The sequence below is a fragment of the Alexandromys fortis genome, unplaced genomic scaffold (assembly GCF_014885135.2).
Source record: "Alexandromys fortis isolate MF-2015 unplaced genomic scaffold, M_Fortis_MF-2015_v1.1 scaffold_1, whole genome shotgun sequence".
In the NCBI taxonomy this organism is placed as follows: domain Eukaryota; kingdom Metazoa; phylum Chordata; class Mammalia; order Rodentia; family Cricetidae; genus Alexandromys; species Alexandromys fortis.
In genome coordinates, this window is record NW_026067927.1 from 669,810 (window position 1) to 688,921 (window position 19,112).

General features: G+C 38.3%; 1 protein-coding gene across 2 annotated transcripts in view; it reads right to left on the reverse strand.

Annotated features, from left to right (window-relative positions):
• The window catches only part of Rpgrip1l (RPGRIP1 like), a 94,659-nt gene that overhangs the window by 60,217 nt on the left and 15,330 nt on the right, over positions 1–19,112 (reverse strand). For both annotated transcript variants that reach the window (XM_050143934.1, XM_050143935.1), the window contains exons 7-10: positions 9,566–9,671; positions 7,309–7,455; positions 5,917–5,990; positions 203–342 (exon numbers count right to left, since the gene is read on the reverse strand). In XM_050143934.1, coding sequence (XP_049999891.1) covers positions 203–342; positions 5,917–5,990; positions 7,309–7,455; positions 9,566–9,671 — 467 coding nt within the window. The remainder of the gene's footprint in view (positions 1–202; positions 343–5,916; positions 5,991–7,308; positions 7,456–9,565; positions 9,672–19,112) is intronic.

Genomic DNA, 19,112 nt, shown 5'->3' on the forward strand with positions numbered 1-19,112 from the left:
ATTTAAGGATATTAAATTAATGAAGACAATCTCGGTTAAAGCGACTATGAGAAAAAAGTTCTTTTGGCATGTATATGTTTGGCTGTATTACACACACACACACACACAAGCTGCGTTCCCAGAGGACAGCAGGATGATTGGCAAACAGTAGGTATAAGCATCAGATGTCTGCAGAAGTAAACAGGTGGTTATTTCTCTGTACCTCTTTCAGTCTTTAATTTGTCAAGGACTTCAGTTTTGTCTGTTAGATCAGATTTTAGGGCAGTTTCGAGCTGAGCAATCTGCACTTTCATCTGCTGCTCCTTTAACTTCCACTGTTCTTCCTGGGCAGCACTGAAGGCACTGCAAAACACACGTGACATGCAGGGAGAGCTGGCAAATCAGCTTCACCCGAAAATAATAAAGAGAAAGCTTTTAGTGGCACGGAGACCACTGTCATCATGTCTTAGGAATTAAGTAAACAATGCTGCTCTGCTGCTGTTGAAACCAAGGCGCCTTGCTCAGGCTGCGGTTAGGGAACATGAAAGAGTTTGTGGGATGAGCAAAGGAACTGGCCTTAATTTAGAGCTCCAAAGTCAGAAAAGTTGGCAACATGCAGCTTTTGTGGACTAGTAAAGGAATTCAGATACTGTACATACTCCAGAAGAATCCACGGTTCCAAACCTCAGCAACTGACAGGCGAGACTGTCCTCTCCCACTTACAAAGCCCACTCACCCAATACTGAGGAAAAGCGTTTTCCACCTCCTCTTTAATTCTGAGGAAATTGGGAGTCTGTGATAACACAGACATAAATGATGGTATACTGAACCACAAGGTGGTAATTCTGATACTAAGAAGTGGTACAAAGGCCGTTTAACACAAAAGACAAAAGCAATAGGCTAAGAACAAATAATGTTACTTTTAACACAGATTATTATAAAGTGAGTGCCTCTAATCTACTAAGATCATGAAGACAGGATTGTAATTGATTCCTTATTAAAAATGTAGCACATTTTTTGTTTTTTTGGAGACCGGGTCTCTGGCACAGGCTGGCCTTGAACTTCCCAAGTCCCTGAAAATGACCTTGAACTTCTGGCCTTCTGGCTTCTACCTCTCCAGGGCTGAGACTGCAGGTGTGCACCCCCACATCTGGTTTGTGTGACGCTGGGGATAGAACCCAGGGCTTTGTGCAAACCCTCTACCTACTGAGCTACATCTGCAAGCCCGCAGCCCAAAGCAGTTTCAGTTCGGGTTTAAATCTGCTAGTGATCAAGGCATAGCACACTAGAAGAAAGGACAGGATAGGAGTAACTAGACGCTACACAGAGGGAGAAATCAACTATTTCCTCATCCAGGGGGCCTGAGCGCGGTCCACACCGGTGCTACAGCCGCTTGCCTCGCTGACACTCAGGGACATTGCAAAGGAAAAGCCTGGCAATCCACGTTCCTGCAGCTTTCCAGGTGAGAGCCAGACTTTGGAAAACTGATCTTGATCTGCATTTCAGCAGAAAACCATTATCTTAGTAGCCTGACTTGACTGAGTAATCACCCACAGCTTTGACCCCTCTACTTATTTTAAATTCAGTAAATGAAACAAAAATCTATAAAATCTGCTTTTATACCAATGGCAAAGTAAATGGAAAAGAAATGTACTGTTGAAAATTGACCCTGATGCTGCTCCTGAGCTTTTATTCCAAGAGATACTTTCTGTAGAAGACATAGTTTAAAAAACAAACTGTGTATTCATTTCACATTTTGAATATTTTTATTGCATTTAAAATAATATCACCTTAAAAACAAAAGGAATTCTAGACATCACTCTACAGATGACATCTGTTTTCCTCTATTCTCTATCAGTGTTCTCATTTCACATACGGATCCTTAAAAAAAAACATAGAAACTGATATGCTAATATCTTAAGCTAATTTTTGTCAAAGGTAGAATTACCTAGACTTAAATGGAATCTAAATAAAGCATATATACCTTAAATACTAAAAAATATTCCTTTACAAATCCACTTAAAATGAATGTATATAATTTCTGTGTCTAGCCAAATTAATACATATGCATGAATAGTACATGTATGTATGTGTGCCTTCTATCATTAAAAACATGCACCACCCAGAAAAAAACTTATCATGATGAAATAGGCACAGCATCCATTCCCTGAGATGCCAGCAATTAGAAACAGTAGTATTCCAACAGTGTGCACACAGCAGATCACCAGCAGTTAATCTGGCAGGAACATCAGAAGCTGTGTGTGTTTAAATTAAGAACAATTTAGCAGCCTGGTTTCTCCAAACCCACAAAATACTAGTGTAAATCAGCATAAGTCAATCTGAATTTAGCCCACTGCTATCTTCCCTCTAAATTTAGGACTGCATTCCACTGGAGTTTCATGAGGAATTCCTTTTGAATTTACTATATTCCTTTATGCTTGGAGCCATCTGTGTAGCTATAAATGGTGAACCACATCTGGCTCCATTTTCTTTGCAAGGGCCATATACATGATTAAATCTGCATATGAGAAGAGTGTTTAAGAACTTTTTATTCATGAAAATGTTTTTGTATATACCAACAGTGGCAGTGAAGGGAAGATGACTGTCTCTGCCCATTGCACTGGTGTGGCCTGTGACAGCCTGCAGGAGAGATGTTGGTTGTTGGTGCCTGTGGTCACTAGCATGCCTACAGGCTGCCTTGGGTCTCAATTATACTGTTAATAACAACCCTTGATTAAAACATGATATGATCAAAATAAAAGTTAAAAATTCCCCTCTACTCGCAGATATTTTATCTCACAGAAAACTTCATTGCTCCAATGTTCCAGAACATGTTCCTTATGTGAGAAATGAGGGCGCATAAGCCCCTCTCCCATGAAGAAACCCATAGGTACTGCATACAGTCAGAGCTCATGTAGAAAAGAACAGAGTCTTTGGGAGGGGCAGCCATGCTCTTTCATATCTGAGCAGTTTCACAGTATAAAAACCTGATCTGTTTGGTTCTTGAAAGGTCACTACAACACTCAAACTCTAAATGAACTATTTTTTTTAAACAAACAGCCATTAGATAAACATCTCTCAAAAAATTAATAGCTTAAACTCACTTTCAACAGGAGTCTTGGACCCAACCTGAAGATGAAAACTTGGCAGTGGATAGAGGTAGTAGCGCTTTGGGCACAGAAATGAGTGTGTGTGTGTGTGTGTGTGTGTGCGCGCGCGTGCATGTGCTCAGCATAAGAGGCTCAGGAAGTGTGGTGGAACCCGGATTCCAATAACCTCCCCAGGTTATATGTGCACATTGTTGCTTAAGGCCTACTACACCCACTAGTTCCTGGCACCCAAACTACACTAAATTCAGGATTGGAACGCAGCCTTACCATATTACTGCATGAAGTTTCTCTTTTACTGAACAGGAAGATTTAATTGCACAAAGTTATTCTGAATCTTAAAACTGAAAATTTCTTAAAGTTCTTATTTCTTGGCATTGTATCAAAAATGTTTAGCATATTAAAGAAGTCTCATACCAAGTACTAACACGAGGGTTTTATCTTACCACATGATTCTCTAATATGTCACATGTCAAGTAATAAACACTTCCAAAATTTCATTTTAAAAGGGGAAGATGAGAACGCAATCTGCAAATCATCTTTTTTTTCTCGTGAAAACCAGCCAACTTGGAATAACAAACACATGCTCTCCTTTTTAAAGCATGTGATCATTATGACTAAGCAAACAAGTAGCATGCGTAGTTTCTGATTAACATTAACTTCAGCAGTGATGAATAAGAGTGTAATGAGAGAAAGAAGCTGCAAGAATCTACGGATGATGGCCATGTCCACAGTTTCTTTATGCTTCTGAACACATAATAACAAATTCCATCAGAAAATTTTGACATTCTACTTATGATTATATGTACATGTTGGAATTTGGCTTAGGAGTCGTTGATTTTTTTTGCACTTCGTTGTGATGCTCACTAAGCCATTTGCTTCCACACCTCATGTAATATTTACATGTAAGTGGACAGTGAAGACTGTTTTCCGTGTGACGAGGAAAAAAATGTAGTGCTAGCCCAAAATATTAAAAAAAAAGCAAAAACCTGCAAAACCAGATTTACACTCTTAGATTATCTTCTAATATGGAAAGATAATGTTTTATGGTGATGAAGTAAATATGAGAAAAATATACCTTGTCAAAATTCCATTTATGTTTTATTCCCAGATAAGTCTGATGTTTTTATTCCAGGAAAGTGTGTCTAGTAAATTCTCAAGTTGGAGAGAAGTAGAAATTTAGAAGTAATGGCCAAATGGTACTTTTTGTAATTTTTTTAGACCACGTTAAATTATTTAGAGTTACAAGATGTTCAAGATAAGTATATATCAATCAAAATCTCTGCATGTATGACAGGTCCATTATTTCATGGATGCTTCCTTTTCACACACATTCTTTTCAAATGCAATTAAAATCAGGGACAGTGGTGCACTGGGGAAAAATAAATCAAATTTTAGAGCAGAAAGAATTAGGTTCAGTTCCACACTAACTCCCAGCAGTGCCGTGTGACTCTGCACAAGTTTGTTTATCTGGCTTCTCGGTTACCTCCTTTTTAAAAGACAAGGATACCATCGCTTTTCACAAAAGGGCAATGTACTATATGTACAACATCTGAAATTTCAAACATATGATCATAAGGCATATAGATACATCAATGTAAATATCCACACAATATTTTAGAGATGGAGCTATAAGCCAGGAGGTTTAATAGATTTTTTTTAGGCCAAGCTAATTAGAAAGGGACTGGAACAAAATGGTCTAGAAGGAAGTTTTATGCAATTCCACATAAAGATGTTTAGCTAGGCTACTCCTGCTAGAGGGCCCTGAATATTTAACTGGTAGCCTACTGTTGCTAACCCCTACCTGAGAGGGAAAAAAAGGTAAAAAGCATTACAATAATAACTAATATAGACTTCAGTCATGTTTACAAGGAAACCAAAATAAAATTCCCCACACACTCTGCAGAACTAAAAATTCAAAATTTAAAATGTATATTAATCTGCAAAACATTCAGTCAAAAGGGTAAAAAAGATATATTTAAAGCACAGATACTATTTTGTTAGGTTTCAGTATATTACCAACATGAAGCAGAAGTTGGATATCAGATAAAGCATATTCAAACAGCTAACTCAGCTTCCACGTCATCCCACATACTGAAAAGACAGTAACAATTCCACAGACATATATAAGATAGACAGTCAGAATCATTTAATAAGACTTAGCCATGGGGTAGAATTGTGTTTTAAATATTAGCAGAGGGGGTTATTTTCTAAAAGACTGTAATTATGAAACATTAAGAAATGAAAGTGAAGTAGCTCTTCAAAATTCATCCTGAGCTGAGGCCGAGGTGCCTGAGTTTCTCTTTATAAGGAACATAGATATTGCTGGAGAACCCTTCCCCAACCACGTTCACTCTGCTAAGACGCTGGGAACCCAGTAGAGACTTAAGCAAGCTCCAGGAACCTCTCAGGCCTCCTGACTCTAACTAACACTCTTCAAGAGCATCTGGTATCTGTCGAAGGTACTCCAGCCTTGTTCCACCCCTTGTCTGAGCATGTAGAATTCTACACTCTACAGTGTTCCAAGGAATTGATAGGGATGGATGCAGCCATCCCGCACGGCATCTACTGGCCTGTAGGTTCTGTTCAACAAGTGACAGTGCTTGTTACTAGCAGCAAAACAGCCTGATTCTCCACATGATGATATACTACAGCTCAGTTAAGAACCAGCTACCAGTGCATTTAAAAAGCTTACTTTTCTTTTGCAAAGTAAGTACATGTCTTTCCATGGCCTGTTGCTAGCTTTTAAATCAATATTAGATATTGTGACAACAAATGCTTTTATTAAAGAGAGCTCAAAAAGAATGAAACACATAGAATTGTGATTTACCTGTTATAAAGTTTATCATAGTTTTCCTTTAAAAGTTCTCGCTCCTTTTCTAAATCATTAATTCTATCCTGCAGCTAAAATGAAAATAAAATTACAAAGAGTTTCCATGGTTCAGAGTCAACACACTAGTCTCTGAAAACAAAGTCATACAATAAGTGATTATCATATCAAACCACACTATAAGGACCAGGAGGGGACAGCCACTCGTTCAGTCTGGATTCCTATGCTGCTGCTGACTAGACCATATACAGTGCCTGCATTCAATTCAGTGTTGATTTCTTCCATGTTGTTAAATAAACATGAAATTAATATTCCTGTTTTAATTTAATAGAAACGGATACACTACTTTATGGCAACACGAGTCAGAACTCAATAAAAAATGTGTTAAGAGCTTTCTCTTAAGGTCCTGGAAACATAATAGTTTTTCTTTCTCCCACGATGAATTCCATCACTATATTCATTTTGTATTAATTTCTAATTGGTCCGTAAAAAATGAGTACTAACTGTTCTTTGAGTTCATGATTCAAATAAGTTTGTTAATCACTATTTAAAGACACAATTTCTCTTGTTACCTGGAATTTATAAATGGTAGCACGTCATAAGAATAATGCATATTTCTTATTTTATCCTAATGAATAATATTTTCAGAAATAAATATAACTATCAGGTATCATAGTTATTAGATCATTATGACTAAAATGTGGATTGCTATCCTGTAGTACTTAGGGTTTTATTAGTAAATATGCTCTGTAGGTGCTCTTTTTTTCTTTTTTTGCTATTGAGTAGAGAACTTAAAAGTCATCTCTACTTTCGACATTCTCTTTTGATGCCAGTGAGAGACAGGAGGAGATTCTCCTGGTGCAGAGCAGAATGTAAACACCTACTCCATTTCTGCTCTCCTGAGGAATACGTCCAGTAGACACAGAAAAACACTGTGCTGGTTGGGAGACATACGTGGCAACAGTGATAGAAGGGTAAGTTTTCAAACAACCGCCCAGAAAGAAGGTATTTTACAGAACTGCTGACACAGTAGAGCCTAACACCCTTCAGGAGGACGTCATTCCTCTGATTCCATTCTTGTGTCTCACGGACTAAGAAGTCGTATTTAGGAAAGCTCCGTTCCTTAGGCCATGCGATATCACCTTACTTTTCATTTCACTCAAGGCTCGTTAATCCTAGATAAACAGTGGCTCTCAGCACATCTGCGGGTGTTTGGAAGGCTCAGCCCGCCATTCATATTCTGTGCTACCTACTCTATTCTGCATTCAAAATAGCAAATATATAGTTCAGGACTTTGACATAAAAATTTTTTTGAACTGTTTCTCTTTTACTTTTCAAAACAGTTCCAGAGAAATTTTCATGCAAAAATGACCCCACTGTCCTGGAGCTCACCTCCTCCACTCTTCTCTCTGCAAACCTCGCCGACTGCAGCTGCTTCTCCAGGCTGCAGCACTTTAAGCGCTGGTCCTTAAGCTGCATATTTAGCTCATCTCCGTTTGCCATCAAGGCATCATGGCTGATCCTGAGCGTTCTTTGCTTCTACAAAACAGAGAGAGAAAACACTCAAGCATTTTAAATATTTGCTCTGAATAACTAATTGCGAGTCTAGCACGGTTTTATCCTGGACGTTTACATTGCACAGTTTACTCCTCAGGTCATAAACACTGGAGATGTAACACAGGGAAGAAGAGGCTCACACAGACTGTCTCCCCTTTACTGTCCCCAGGCTTTGACTTGGTGACAGTGACCAGTATATAAACTAGTTTTAGCAATTAATTTTCCCCCTTTTACTAGGGTTATAGTGGTTTGACATGCTGTCTAAAAGTGCTTCAGCATGGGTCGAAAAAACACTCATCACTGACACAGAAACTGGATGATTTGCCATTAGACCAAAGTAAACAATTTTGAATGGTTAGCTTTTAATTTTAATACAAGGACATTTTTATAATTCTGCAAACATATTTATAAATCTTTAAGTTGTAAAAAATTTATATATGAACATGATTATATTCAATTTTACATACTTAAATAATACATTCTTTTAAAACTAAATAAAACAGGTTATTAATTATTAAAAAGGCATTTTGTAGATACCATTTGATCATAACCTAAAACAGTCACCTGTGTAAGTCCTAGTGAAGACTTTTTAGCTCACCTACGAGAAATCTAGCCTTTAAGATATATTAGGAAGATTCAGATCAGTTCCACTGTTGCTATGTTATTGGAGCAGGCTGCCTTTAGATCCTTTCCTTTGAGCTCCCTACTTCATTGAGGCTGTTGGCCTCCACCTCTCAAGCCTTTCCTTACACTAGTTCCCAAAAGATGTACCTGTAATGTAGCAGGCACTTGTTATTTTGTTACATGAACAAATACACCAGGGGTCACTGTTACATGGGAATCAAGATAGTCAGAGAAGTAGGGGAACATAAAACCATTTTTCAGTTCCCCTCTTAATTCTGCAGTTTTGAAGCTGCTTTGTCCCACATGTCTTTTGGTCCAGAGGGACCTATCTATACACTGACAGTCTAACACTCCCACTCCCATTCCCAAACAGATTCTTCTCCTACAAATCTGTGCTTCTATATGGAACGTGGTTCTACTTGGCACTGCAGGAGGTTCCTGTAGGCTGGAAGATGTCACTCAACGTGTCTGAAAGGTATTTAACCACTTAGTTCAGCAGTGAAGCAGCCACGATATGACCTTGTACTTTACATCAATGGGCAGCTTTCCTTGTCTCTGTACTTCAAAGAAAGCATGACTTAATATAAATGCTGATCATCTGGAATGCTTTGGAGTTCATTAATCGCAGGACTTCTGTTAATTACGCAATGCCAATAAGCAGTAGCTCTGTGGGGGCATATCCCTGTGTACCTACAGTTGCTTGAAAACCACCCCGAGGCTGGGGAAGCCTAAATAAATCAGACTGAATGGTCAAAGTTTAAAATAAATATGCTGATAGCTGATATTATGGGTACTCAAATATTTTCTGGTAATGGTGGTGACCAAGAAACACAAAATAAGCCGGGTGGTGGTGGCTCGCCTTTAACTCCAGCACTTGGGAGGCAGAGGGTTTCTTGGAGTTTGAGATCAGTCTGGTTAGTTTAGGAGGCTCCAAAGCTACAGAGAAACCCTGTCTCGAAAAACAAAAAAAAAAAAAAAAAAAAAAAAAAAAAAAAAAAAACAAAAAAAAAAAAAAAAAAAAAAAAAAAAAAAAAAAAAGAAAAGAAAAAAAAAAAAGAAAAAGAAAATAAAAGTTCACATCAAAGAAAGATTCGACAGAATGTAATTATTGACCGGCTTGCTACTCTGGTCTTTGCTGCACACATGTGAAAGTGAATGTGCACGCAGGCGCTGAGACATCTTCAGGACTTCAGGCCATTATGTGAGCTCAGGAAAAAGGAGATGAAAAGAATGTTCAGGGCATGAGGGGATTTATGACAGATGCACTTGGCAAAATGACTTAGCTATTTATAAAAAGCCTAAGTAGTTAGGGAGTAACTGTTAAGAACAATATACAAAGAGAATTATACACATTTAATAAAGCACATATTAAAATAAAGATTTAGCGTTATGACCATTATTAAAAGTACAATTTGAATACTATTTTTGAATCCTTCTCATCTGTGAATAAAATAAATAGTCACAGTACCTCTTGAAGCTGAATAAATTTTCCTTCTATGACTGAAAGAGCATTGCTTTTCTCCACTAGCTGTTTATGGAGTTTAATCAGCTCTACATTGTCTCGAATATTTGACCTTCAAAGTTTGTTTAAGAAAAAGAAAAAAACGAATACAAGTTAAAAGGAAACCAACAACAATAACACAAACACATACCTATGGTTGAATTACTTGTGTATAAATAAGTCGTCTAAAATTTTATATTATTATAAGTTATGGTAGATGATTAAAACCAGTCAATATCCATTCTGGAAGGTGTATAAACAGACCCTCTGAATCTGAAAGGAGTTCCAAACTTGATGGCAATGTTAGCTTCATCAAGCTGACAGTATAGAATGACAGCTATTTTAGGATGGTCTGAAAAACTGGATAAAACCATCCATTTTCAGCCAGCATTGTCTCCCAGCAAACTCTATGCTTCCAAAACGGACTCCACGCTAGGTTCCTTGTGTGCAGAAGAGGCAGCACCGTCATTTATCTCCCCACCACTCCCTCCGCACACACAGTATCACAAGATTGTCATTTATTAGAGTTTCCTCTTGGAGTTTCAACTTTTCAAAAATATTTCCAAAAAAAAGTGACTTAGCATTTTCTACTAATAATGCCCGAAGCTGGCGTTTAAATACGTTGCAGATGTGCCTTAGCTGTAAGAGATTATTTGATGTCCACAGGGTATATAGAAACCTTATATGCTGCAATACTAGTTTGTATTTTTCCTACTGAGATTAAAGCAAATGTAGAATTTAACAGGAAGATCTTGTTAAAGGTTAATCACAGATCTAAATGAATACCTGTTCTCAAAAGGCATTTACTTTCCCGACAGAAAAAAGTTCCCTAATTTAATGCCTCATTTAAACTTTTTTTTTTTAATTGTGAAGCCTTGATTTTAAGACTTCACTTTAAAAAATATAAAGGTAAAAAAATTTAAATTCAGAAAATTATTTCAGCATTTAAACTAAGTAATTTGACTTCTAAGGCTTACCTAGCATCCACATATTGGAAACATTGTCACAAGGCCCAATGGAACCAGCAAATGCACTACAAAGCTCACACATCTGTAAGCCAGCTGAGGACTTGAAATACTCAGTTTTCCTCTTTGATATTTGAAAGTTCATTGTATTTTGGCATTGCACAGTTAGTTGTCCTCACACAGAAGATAAACAAGTCCAAGAGCTTGGATCTTTCCCAGGGCACAGTCTTAACACAATGTTAAAATAATTATGTGTCTCAAACAAGTTATCTAGCAGCTCTAAGCACAGATTCAACAGTGTGCTTATTGCTATTTCCTTGTTGTTACATTTTTTCACTAAAATGCAATATGAAGAAAAATATATTTTAAATAAAGAATAAAGAAAATATTCAAAATTGGTTTCATTCAAAATATGAAAAAACATTTGAAATCTAAATACAATTTACTTATTTCCCCCAGAATTACTTGGTTTAACCACTCAATAATGTGTAGCATCTACTGATACTGGACAGAAAGGGACTCAAAAATACAAATTCTTTGTTATATTTTCTATTGTCTTAATCTTTCTTAAAAATAATTTAAACAACAATCTTGTATTATGGGGATCTGGCTGTTATGTATGCCTGTGCACCAGGTGTGGGCCTGGTGCCCTCAGAGGGCAGGAGGCTTCACACATCCTGGGACTGAAGTCACAGATGGTTATGAGTTGCAGTATAGGTCCTGGGACTGGAGACCAGGTCCTCTGGAAGAACGGCCAGTGTTCTTAACTGCTGAGCCATCTCTTTAGACCCCTTCTCAGTTTTATGCTCTTTTTACTGGGGTAGGGAAAGTGCTAAGGATCAAATCCAAATTTGGTTTTAAAACAAAATTTCCAAGAAGAATCAATTATATTTTAAAATTAACTGTTGTTTAATATTAATAACAAACAACTAAATCTCAACAGTCAGTTCAGTCATACAGCTTCACAAAATTTGATGCTGAATTTTCTTTGTATTGCAAAGGAGAGCAAGTGCTTTAAACACTGTAGTATTCTGCTGAAAGAGTTCTACTGAGCATTGCCCTGAACGCTTTGGGGGTATGGACTCCAACATATTGGGAAGAAGCAGAGTGTTTTATACCAATGACGCCCAACACTGGACATGAACACAACTGTATTTGATATCAAGAATAATACCATGGCATGTTAAGTACAAAGTCAGTTTACCACGGAGCACAGCTATTCTAGACTATGCAAAACCTCAATCCCACGCGAGGGCTTGGCAGGTAGTAGGTATTCTGATTACTATGACTACATATTTTCTGATGCCAATAATCTGAAGATATTAATTTGTCACAAGTGCTGGTCAGAGATATAAAGTACACCCACATTAAAATTATCACCATGATATCTGTGGCATGGTGTTCATGATGTACAACCAAACCACCTTAGACCTGATAAACAAGTCAACATTTTTACATAGACAAACTCTGGGGAAAGAGTAAGAGTGGAGTGACAGGAAAGAGATGTCACAAAAGGCCCCTAAGGATGTTAGAAGTGAGGGGGAACAACTGACATCACTAAGCAGCCAGTCCTAGACCCATATGTCTGTGAACAAAGCCTAGGGTTGGCTTCCTTTGAGGAAGAGATGTAGGAGCAATGCACCAGCAATGTTCCCTGAGGCCTCTACACAGTACACTGCCCTTTACATAGACTTTACCAAGTCTTCAGGATGGTGCTGTTCTCACGGAATGAACTATGCACAATACAACATTCAGACGGACTCTGACAGCTGGGCAACCATTTGTACGGGCTGCATTATGCATAGTAAAATAATCTGCAGACAGATATTAAGAGTTCTAATTAACGTCTTGTAAAAATCCATTTCTCAAAATTTCAACAAGGATTTTGAAAAACTGTAAACAGTTAAGTCAGAGAATGCAGTGATTTTCTTTTGCTTTCTCTTTTTATAGATAAGATTTTGAGTTATGATTGGATCTTCTAAAACTATGAGAAAAGTTGTTGGCTCCTCTCTAGATTAAAAACAATCTGAAATAAATTAGACTTTATGTTGAAAAAAGTAACCCAGCTCAACAACCTGTGTGCCAACTTTCTCTTGTATAATTTGAAACAGCCAAGCAATAAACTCTGCAAAAAAAAATTTCGAATGGAAGCCTTGAAAACACTTGACTCCAGCTTTGCTACTGGGCGCCATAATAAATCCAGAAACTTAAAACCTCAGCTATACTAGAGAAAGAGAACTTTCAGTGGAGCTATGTAATGCTTAGTCTAATGCGAAGGCTTAAGAGGCAGAAATCATTGCTACAGTTGAAGTTTCATATGTTGCACTCCCTAGACACTGGCCTCCCCTCCTTAGCTGCCCGTGTTGCATTCCTTGCTCCAGCGAGGATTATGGGCAGCACACTGCAGAGGGTGGGGAGCGACGCCATCACACAGAAGCTGCACTGTGAGGCTCTGGGAAGCAGTGAGGTCAGATGTTTAGGAGACAGAATGGAAAGGATCACCGTGAGTCCATGGGATAAAGTCAAAGCAATCAGAGTTAAAAACATTTTGATATTCTTTCCAAACAGCAGTAGATCATTGGCTTCTCAGTCTGCTCCAATTGTCAACCACATTCAGAGGGTCCAGTTTGATCCCATGCTCATTCAGTCCCAGTCCAGCTTGATTTGGTGAGCTCCCATTAGCTCAAGCACACTGTCTCAGGGGGTGGACCAACCCCTCGTGGTCCTGACTTCCTTGCAATGGATGTTTTAAAGCTTCTAGTAAAGAGAGCAGTGACATTCCCTAAAATTGTCAAGAGTAGACATAAAGGATAATGGTTTTGTTTAAATCTACTACTTGCGATCCTAGGTACAGATGACTCCCTGATTTAAGAATGCATAAAGGAACACAAAACTATGTAAGTTTAATCTGCTAATACAGAATAGTAACTTCTCTTGGTGTTGGGACAAAGAACAAGTCACAACTCCAGCACTTTCTTACTGTCACCATCCAGAGGAATGGAGGGACAGATCCGACAGACTCCCCGTATGCATGTACTCTGATGTGAGGAGAAGGGGTAGTCCTCAGAACTGGCTTGGGGCAAGAGTAACCTAAATCTTGGCTCACCTTCTAGAGATGGTCATGTTCAGTATCAAGTTTAATAGATTTCAATAGAAAGTTTATTGTAACAGCCATGGGAATCTGGGACTTTTTAGCCAGTATTTCCAAAAACCCAGAGGAAAATGTACTTTTACCGGGTATTAACCTTGCAAACAAGAACTGAAGATTTTGTATTTTTTAAACTCACTTTTATAGACTACTCCAATCCAGTGCAAAAACAGGTTGACTCACAATTATCAGAAAGAATAAATGGAATGATAGAGGTTTTGATGACAATAAAATGAAAAAATTGAAAAGTTAGGAAGAGTGTTGGGTAGGCAAATCTTCCAGCTATTTGGGAATAAATGATTTCTTTACAGAGTAGGGAGCCACTTACCCATTTCTTTATTCATTTATTAGGAAAATGAGACATTTGGACAAAGTACTAAAGAGATTGAGTCAACACTCAACTCTAGTTTTAAGAGCTAAGTTTTTGTCATTCTTTCAAGTGACCTTCTCCTTTTAAAGAGCCCTTCCCAGACCTTTCTCCCCTGCACCGTCGTATTTCCACAAGCACTGGAAGAATGTGTTAAGTTGTTATCCAGGAAAATCTTAGACAGTACTAATAATATAAAACACAGGGACAAAATAATACAGTTTGGGGTATAATATTTGTCACCGGACACATTCTAAGTTATTCGAAACAACAGGGGAACCTGAAGGTATTTTAAAAATGACAGATCGTCTCCCCGCATAATAATGTTTGCATGGATATCCCAGGCCCCCATCATCCTTCCATCAGAGAACCAGATGTGCCCTCTAAATTAGGGGACTGGGCAATCAGGCAAATCCAAATTGAGGGTATTCTGCAAACAGCTGTCACTGAACTGGAGAAGAGCAGGGACAGCTCTAGAATAGGAACACTTAGAGGACATGGCAATGAAGACGCCATCTTCGGTTGCATCCTAGATGAAAAAAAAAAACAAAAAAAAAATGTACTACTTAAAAAAAAAGCTATAAAGGATATTAGAGCAGTCAGGAAAAAACTGGATGTGGATTTGGATTCAGTATTGATTGATGCTACTGTGTTATTCATTAAAGGTTCTGAATATCTGTTATATAGGAGGATGTTCCGATGCTTTCAAGTCTCCTAAGTATACAGTGGGTGAAGTAACAAAAGCAACTCACAAATGCGAACGGGAGGAACTGAGGGAAGGGAGGAGAGGGAAAGAGGAGAGAAGGAGGGGATGAAAGGAGGGGTAAAGAAGGCAACAGAAATTAGGGACAAAGGAGAGGGAAGGGAGAGAGAGGGAAGAGGGAAAGAGGAGGGGCAGCATGAGAAGGGGTTATGTAGTAGCAAGCTGCAGAACAGGCTCTGGGACCGTACTCAGATAAGTTAAAGGCAGAAGGCACGCAGTGCTCACCGACTGCTCTGCCGTTCATGAGTTCACTGTTTTACCAAGTAAATGCTGGGGGAGAATTTAGAATGCTAGGAAGTAATCCTGTTCCTGCAAAAGGGAAGAGAAAGGCCCAAAGGCCACGCTGTTTCTTATAATGCACGGCTGCAAAGAACCTCTTAGTTCAGAATTTGACAGTCTGCTGTCTGCCAAAGGGAACACGGCAAGTCAGAGAGTCTGAAACATATAGAGGTCACATTTCCTCCCTTGGGACATAATGGCACTTACATGATTTTTAATTAAGAAAATAAATAGTGCCCTAATATTTATCTTTAAAGAAAGTACAAACTAGTTACACATTTGCTAAGGGTATAACTATTTTTGGACTTGAAAAAGTAAATAAAAGGTGAAACTGTTCTGATTTCAGTGCTCACATACATGTGCCCACTGGTTACTGCTTTGCATTTAGTCTAAGACAGCCTTTTTAATAAGCAGAAAATGTGCAGTTTTATATTGTTTAAATTTTAATATGGATTTTTGTTCAAAACAACAGACATTCAGGCTACTTGTAAATGATACAAGATTTTTTTGCTAATGAGGCATTATGTAGAACATATGCAAAAATCACAACTCAGTCTTCCAAAATAGACCACAACAACAGGAAAAAACATGACTTTAATAAAAAAGAGCAGCACTGGGATTTTACTTCAAAGCAATTAAGGGCTTTGGATAACCAAAAGTTTATGTCAAGCTGATGCCAAACCAAACTGGTCTATTAAACACATACTACGGAGAGTTTCTGTCTGCTCTATGAAAGGCTCCTTGCTGCCACTCCACAGATTACAGCTACGCTAGGTTCATGCCTGAGAACAAGGGGTCCAACATCCAGATCAGACGTCTAGGATTTCACTCTGAAATAATGTACCAGTGGAAGAGGAGTTCAAATATGTTTTCCATTTTGCTATTTCTCTCTACAGTAAATTACACCAAGTTTTACATTTTCCCCTAAGTTTTTCAATAATTTTCCATTAGCCTCAAAACATTGCTGTTACACATAAAATTTTGAGCTATAAGTAAACATAATTGCTAGAATGTCTTGAAGATCTTTATTTCTTTAGTTTCAAAAACTGTATTCAAGAAACAATGTGCTATTCAACAAACATAACTTTCCTTCTAAGCAGATATTGTGGATTTTAGTTTTATAAAATCATTGGGGTAAAGTACTAACTAGCTTATTTCTTTGGCGTCTGTAGAAATTTTCCTTTGCTCATCATACAATTTCGTTTCTACTTCTAATAGCTGGTATAGTAAAAAGAGACTGCTCTTCTTATGTGGGTCATCTGCCCCCGTGGAAGGCCGTGGTTTAGACTTCAGGTAAACACTGTCTTCTCTTGAAAGCATGTGGTCCTGCCTGCAGCCTCCTTCTTCTCTGCTGTGTCCTAGGGTTAGAGGACCCTCTTCAGTCATTGAAAGTCTAGCTCTAAGATGGCCACACCCCTCTGGAATAGGAACAGGTAACACAGTCCGTCTTATTGTCCGGTACCTCGAAGAATGTAATAGGAAAAGTAGTCCCTGATAACCTTCGCCTAATGGCTTAGCAAAACTGACACTGACATGTCCCAAGCCTGAACCTGCCCCGAGTAAGTGTGTGTATTGGGGTTGGTGTGTGTGCGAAAGTGTAGAACAGAGAGGCCTATGTTTGGCATCTTACTCAACTGCATTCTACCTTAATTTTTGAGACCGGTTTCTCACTGAACCTGGGCTTGGTGACTAGCTGCTAAGTCCCAGGGATTCCCTGTCTCTGCCTTCTCAGTTCCAGGATCAAAGGCTGCCATGTCTGGCTTTTACGTGGGTACTTGGGATCTAGCCACTGATCCTCAAGCTTGCATGGTGTTCACTGTTACTGACTGAGTCATGTTCCTAGCCCCCCTCCCAGTGCATTTTCTATCCATGTAATATCAAATATAGATGCTGGTAATAATACTAAGAAAGCACTCTCAGATATGAAGTCTAAGACTCTGGCCCTGTCCTTCACGAGGAGCCAGCCATGTTTCCTAAGGAGGCCGAGTCTAAAGTAATTCTTTCTGGGGAACATGGTTAATGCCTTGTTACTAAAGATGATGTAAAGCCAGGATTTTAATAATGCCCCTAGCTTACATATAATTCTCAAAAATATTCATCTTTCTTAGGCCATGTTAAAAGAATACTATATAATTTTACTTGACATTAGGATCCTCTTATATAATATAGCTTTACATATTCCAGTTTTAATACAATTATAAATTATACTAATCTTTTAAATCTAAGATTTTTCATATACATTTTTTAGTATGTTTAGACAAACAAACAAGGGAAAAAAAAAACCAAGTTGGGGCTAGAGAAATGGACCAGTGATGAAGAGCACTGGCTGCTCCTCAGGGGACAGCACTGTTAGAGCTGTCAACCACCTGTGGCTCCAGTTCCTGGGGCGCCATCACCTTCTTCTGGCCTCTGAGGACACCAGGCACACATATGATGTACAGACATATATTCAGGCAAAAATCCATACATATAAATTAAAATTAAAATCTTCCTTTAAAACCACAACCTAAGTCTACTGTTCCATGTATTTCCTTAGATCCTTCATCATGCAGGGCTAGCTTGTGAAGACAGGATTAGAGCTGGTGAAAGGGCTCAGTGGGGAAAGCGTGTGCTGCCCTGCTGCCTGGGGACCTGAGCTCAATTCCTAGGGACTCTTGTAAGTTGTTCTTGGATTTCCACACGGATGCCTGTACACATACATGAGTGTGCACACACAAAATAAATAAATGTAATAAAAACCCCTATTTTTTCTTTCTTATTTTTAAAAAAAGCGATACCTAACACTCTATCTGAAATTAAAGTTAGAAAATCTTACTGGGTTTTTATACAATTTGTTACCCTGTGTCTTTTTATAGGTGAGTTGAGTCCATTTATGTAAAGGGATATTAATGACTGGTGATTGCTAGTTCTTGGTATTTTAGTTTTTGTGGTTAGTGATGTTATTGTGTGTGTTTTCCCCTTCTTTGGGATTTGCTGCTGTGAGATCATCTACTGTCGGTGTTTTTGTGGATGTAGTCACTTCCTTGGGTTGGCGTTTTCCTTCTAGTACTTTGTGTAGGGCTGGGTTTGTGGATAGTATTGGTTAAATCTGGTTCTGACATGTAATATCTTGTTTTGTTTGTCTATGGTGATTGAAAGTTTTGCTAGATATAGTAGTCTGGGCTGGCATCTGTGGTCTTTTAATGTCTGCATAACACTTGACCAGGACCTTTTGGCTTTCATTGTTTCCACTGAGAAGTCAGGTGTAATTTCGATACGTCAGCCTTTATATGTTAATTAACCTTTTTCCTTTGCAGCTCTTAATATTCTTTCTTTATTCTGTATGTTTAGTGTTTTGATTATTATGTGGCAAGGGGACTTTTTTTTTGGTTCAGTCTATTTGATGTTCTGTAAGCTTCTTCTATCTTCATCTTCATAACTTTCTTTAGGTTTGGAAAGTTTTCTTATGTGATTTTGAATATATTTTCTGTGCTTTTCAGTTGGACTTCTTCTATCTCTATTATTCTTAGGTTTGTTTTTTTCATGAAGTCCCATATTTCCTGGATATTTTGTGTTAAGCTTCTGTTAGATTTTATGTTTTCTTTGGCAGATGAGTCTATTTCCTCTATTGTATCTTCAGCGCTCGAGATTCTCTCTTCCATCTCTAGTATTTTGCTGTTTATGCTTGCACTTGTGGTTCCTGATTGTTTTCCCATATTTTCCATTTCCAGAATTCCTTCAATTTGTGTTTTCTTTATACTGGGTTTTTTAAACCTGAAATGACCCTATCCTATAGCCATACTGATGAATATCTTGCATATCACCATAGAACCTTCATCTGGACATGGATGGAGATAGAGACAGAGACCCACACTGGAGCACCGGACTGAGCTCTCAATGTCCCAAGGAGGAGCAGAAGGAGGGAAAATATGAGCAAAGAAGTCAGGACCACGAGGGGTGCACCCACCCACAGAGACAGTGGGGCTGATCTATTGTGAGCTCACCAAGGCCAG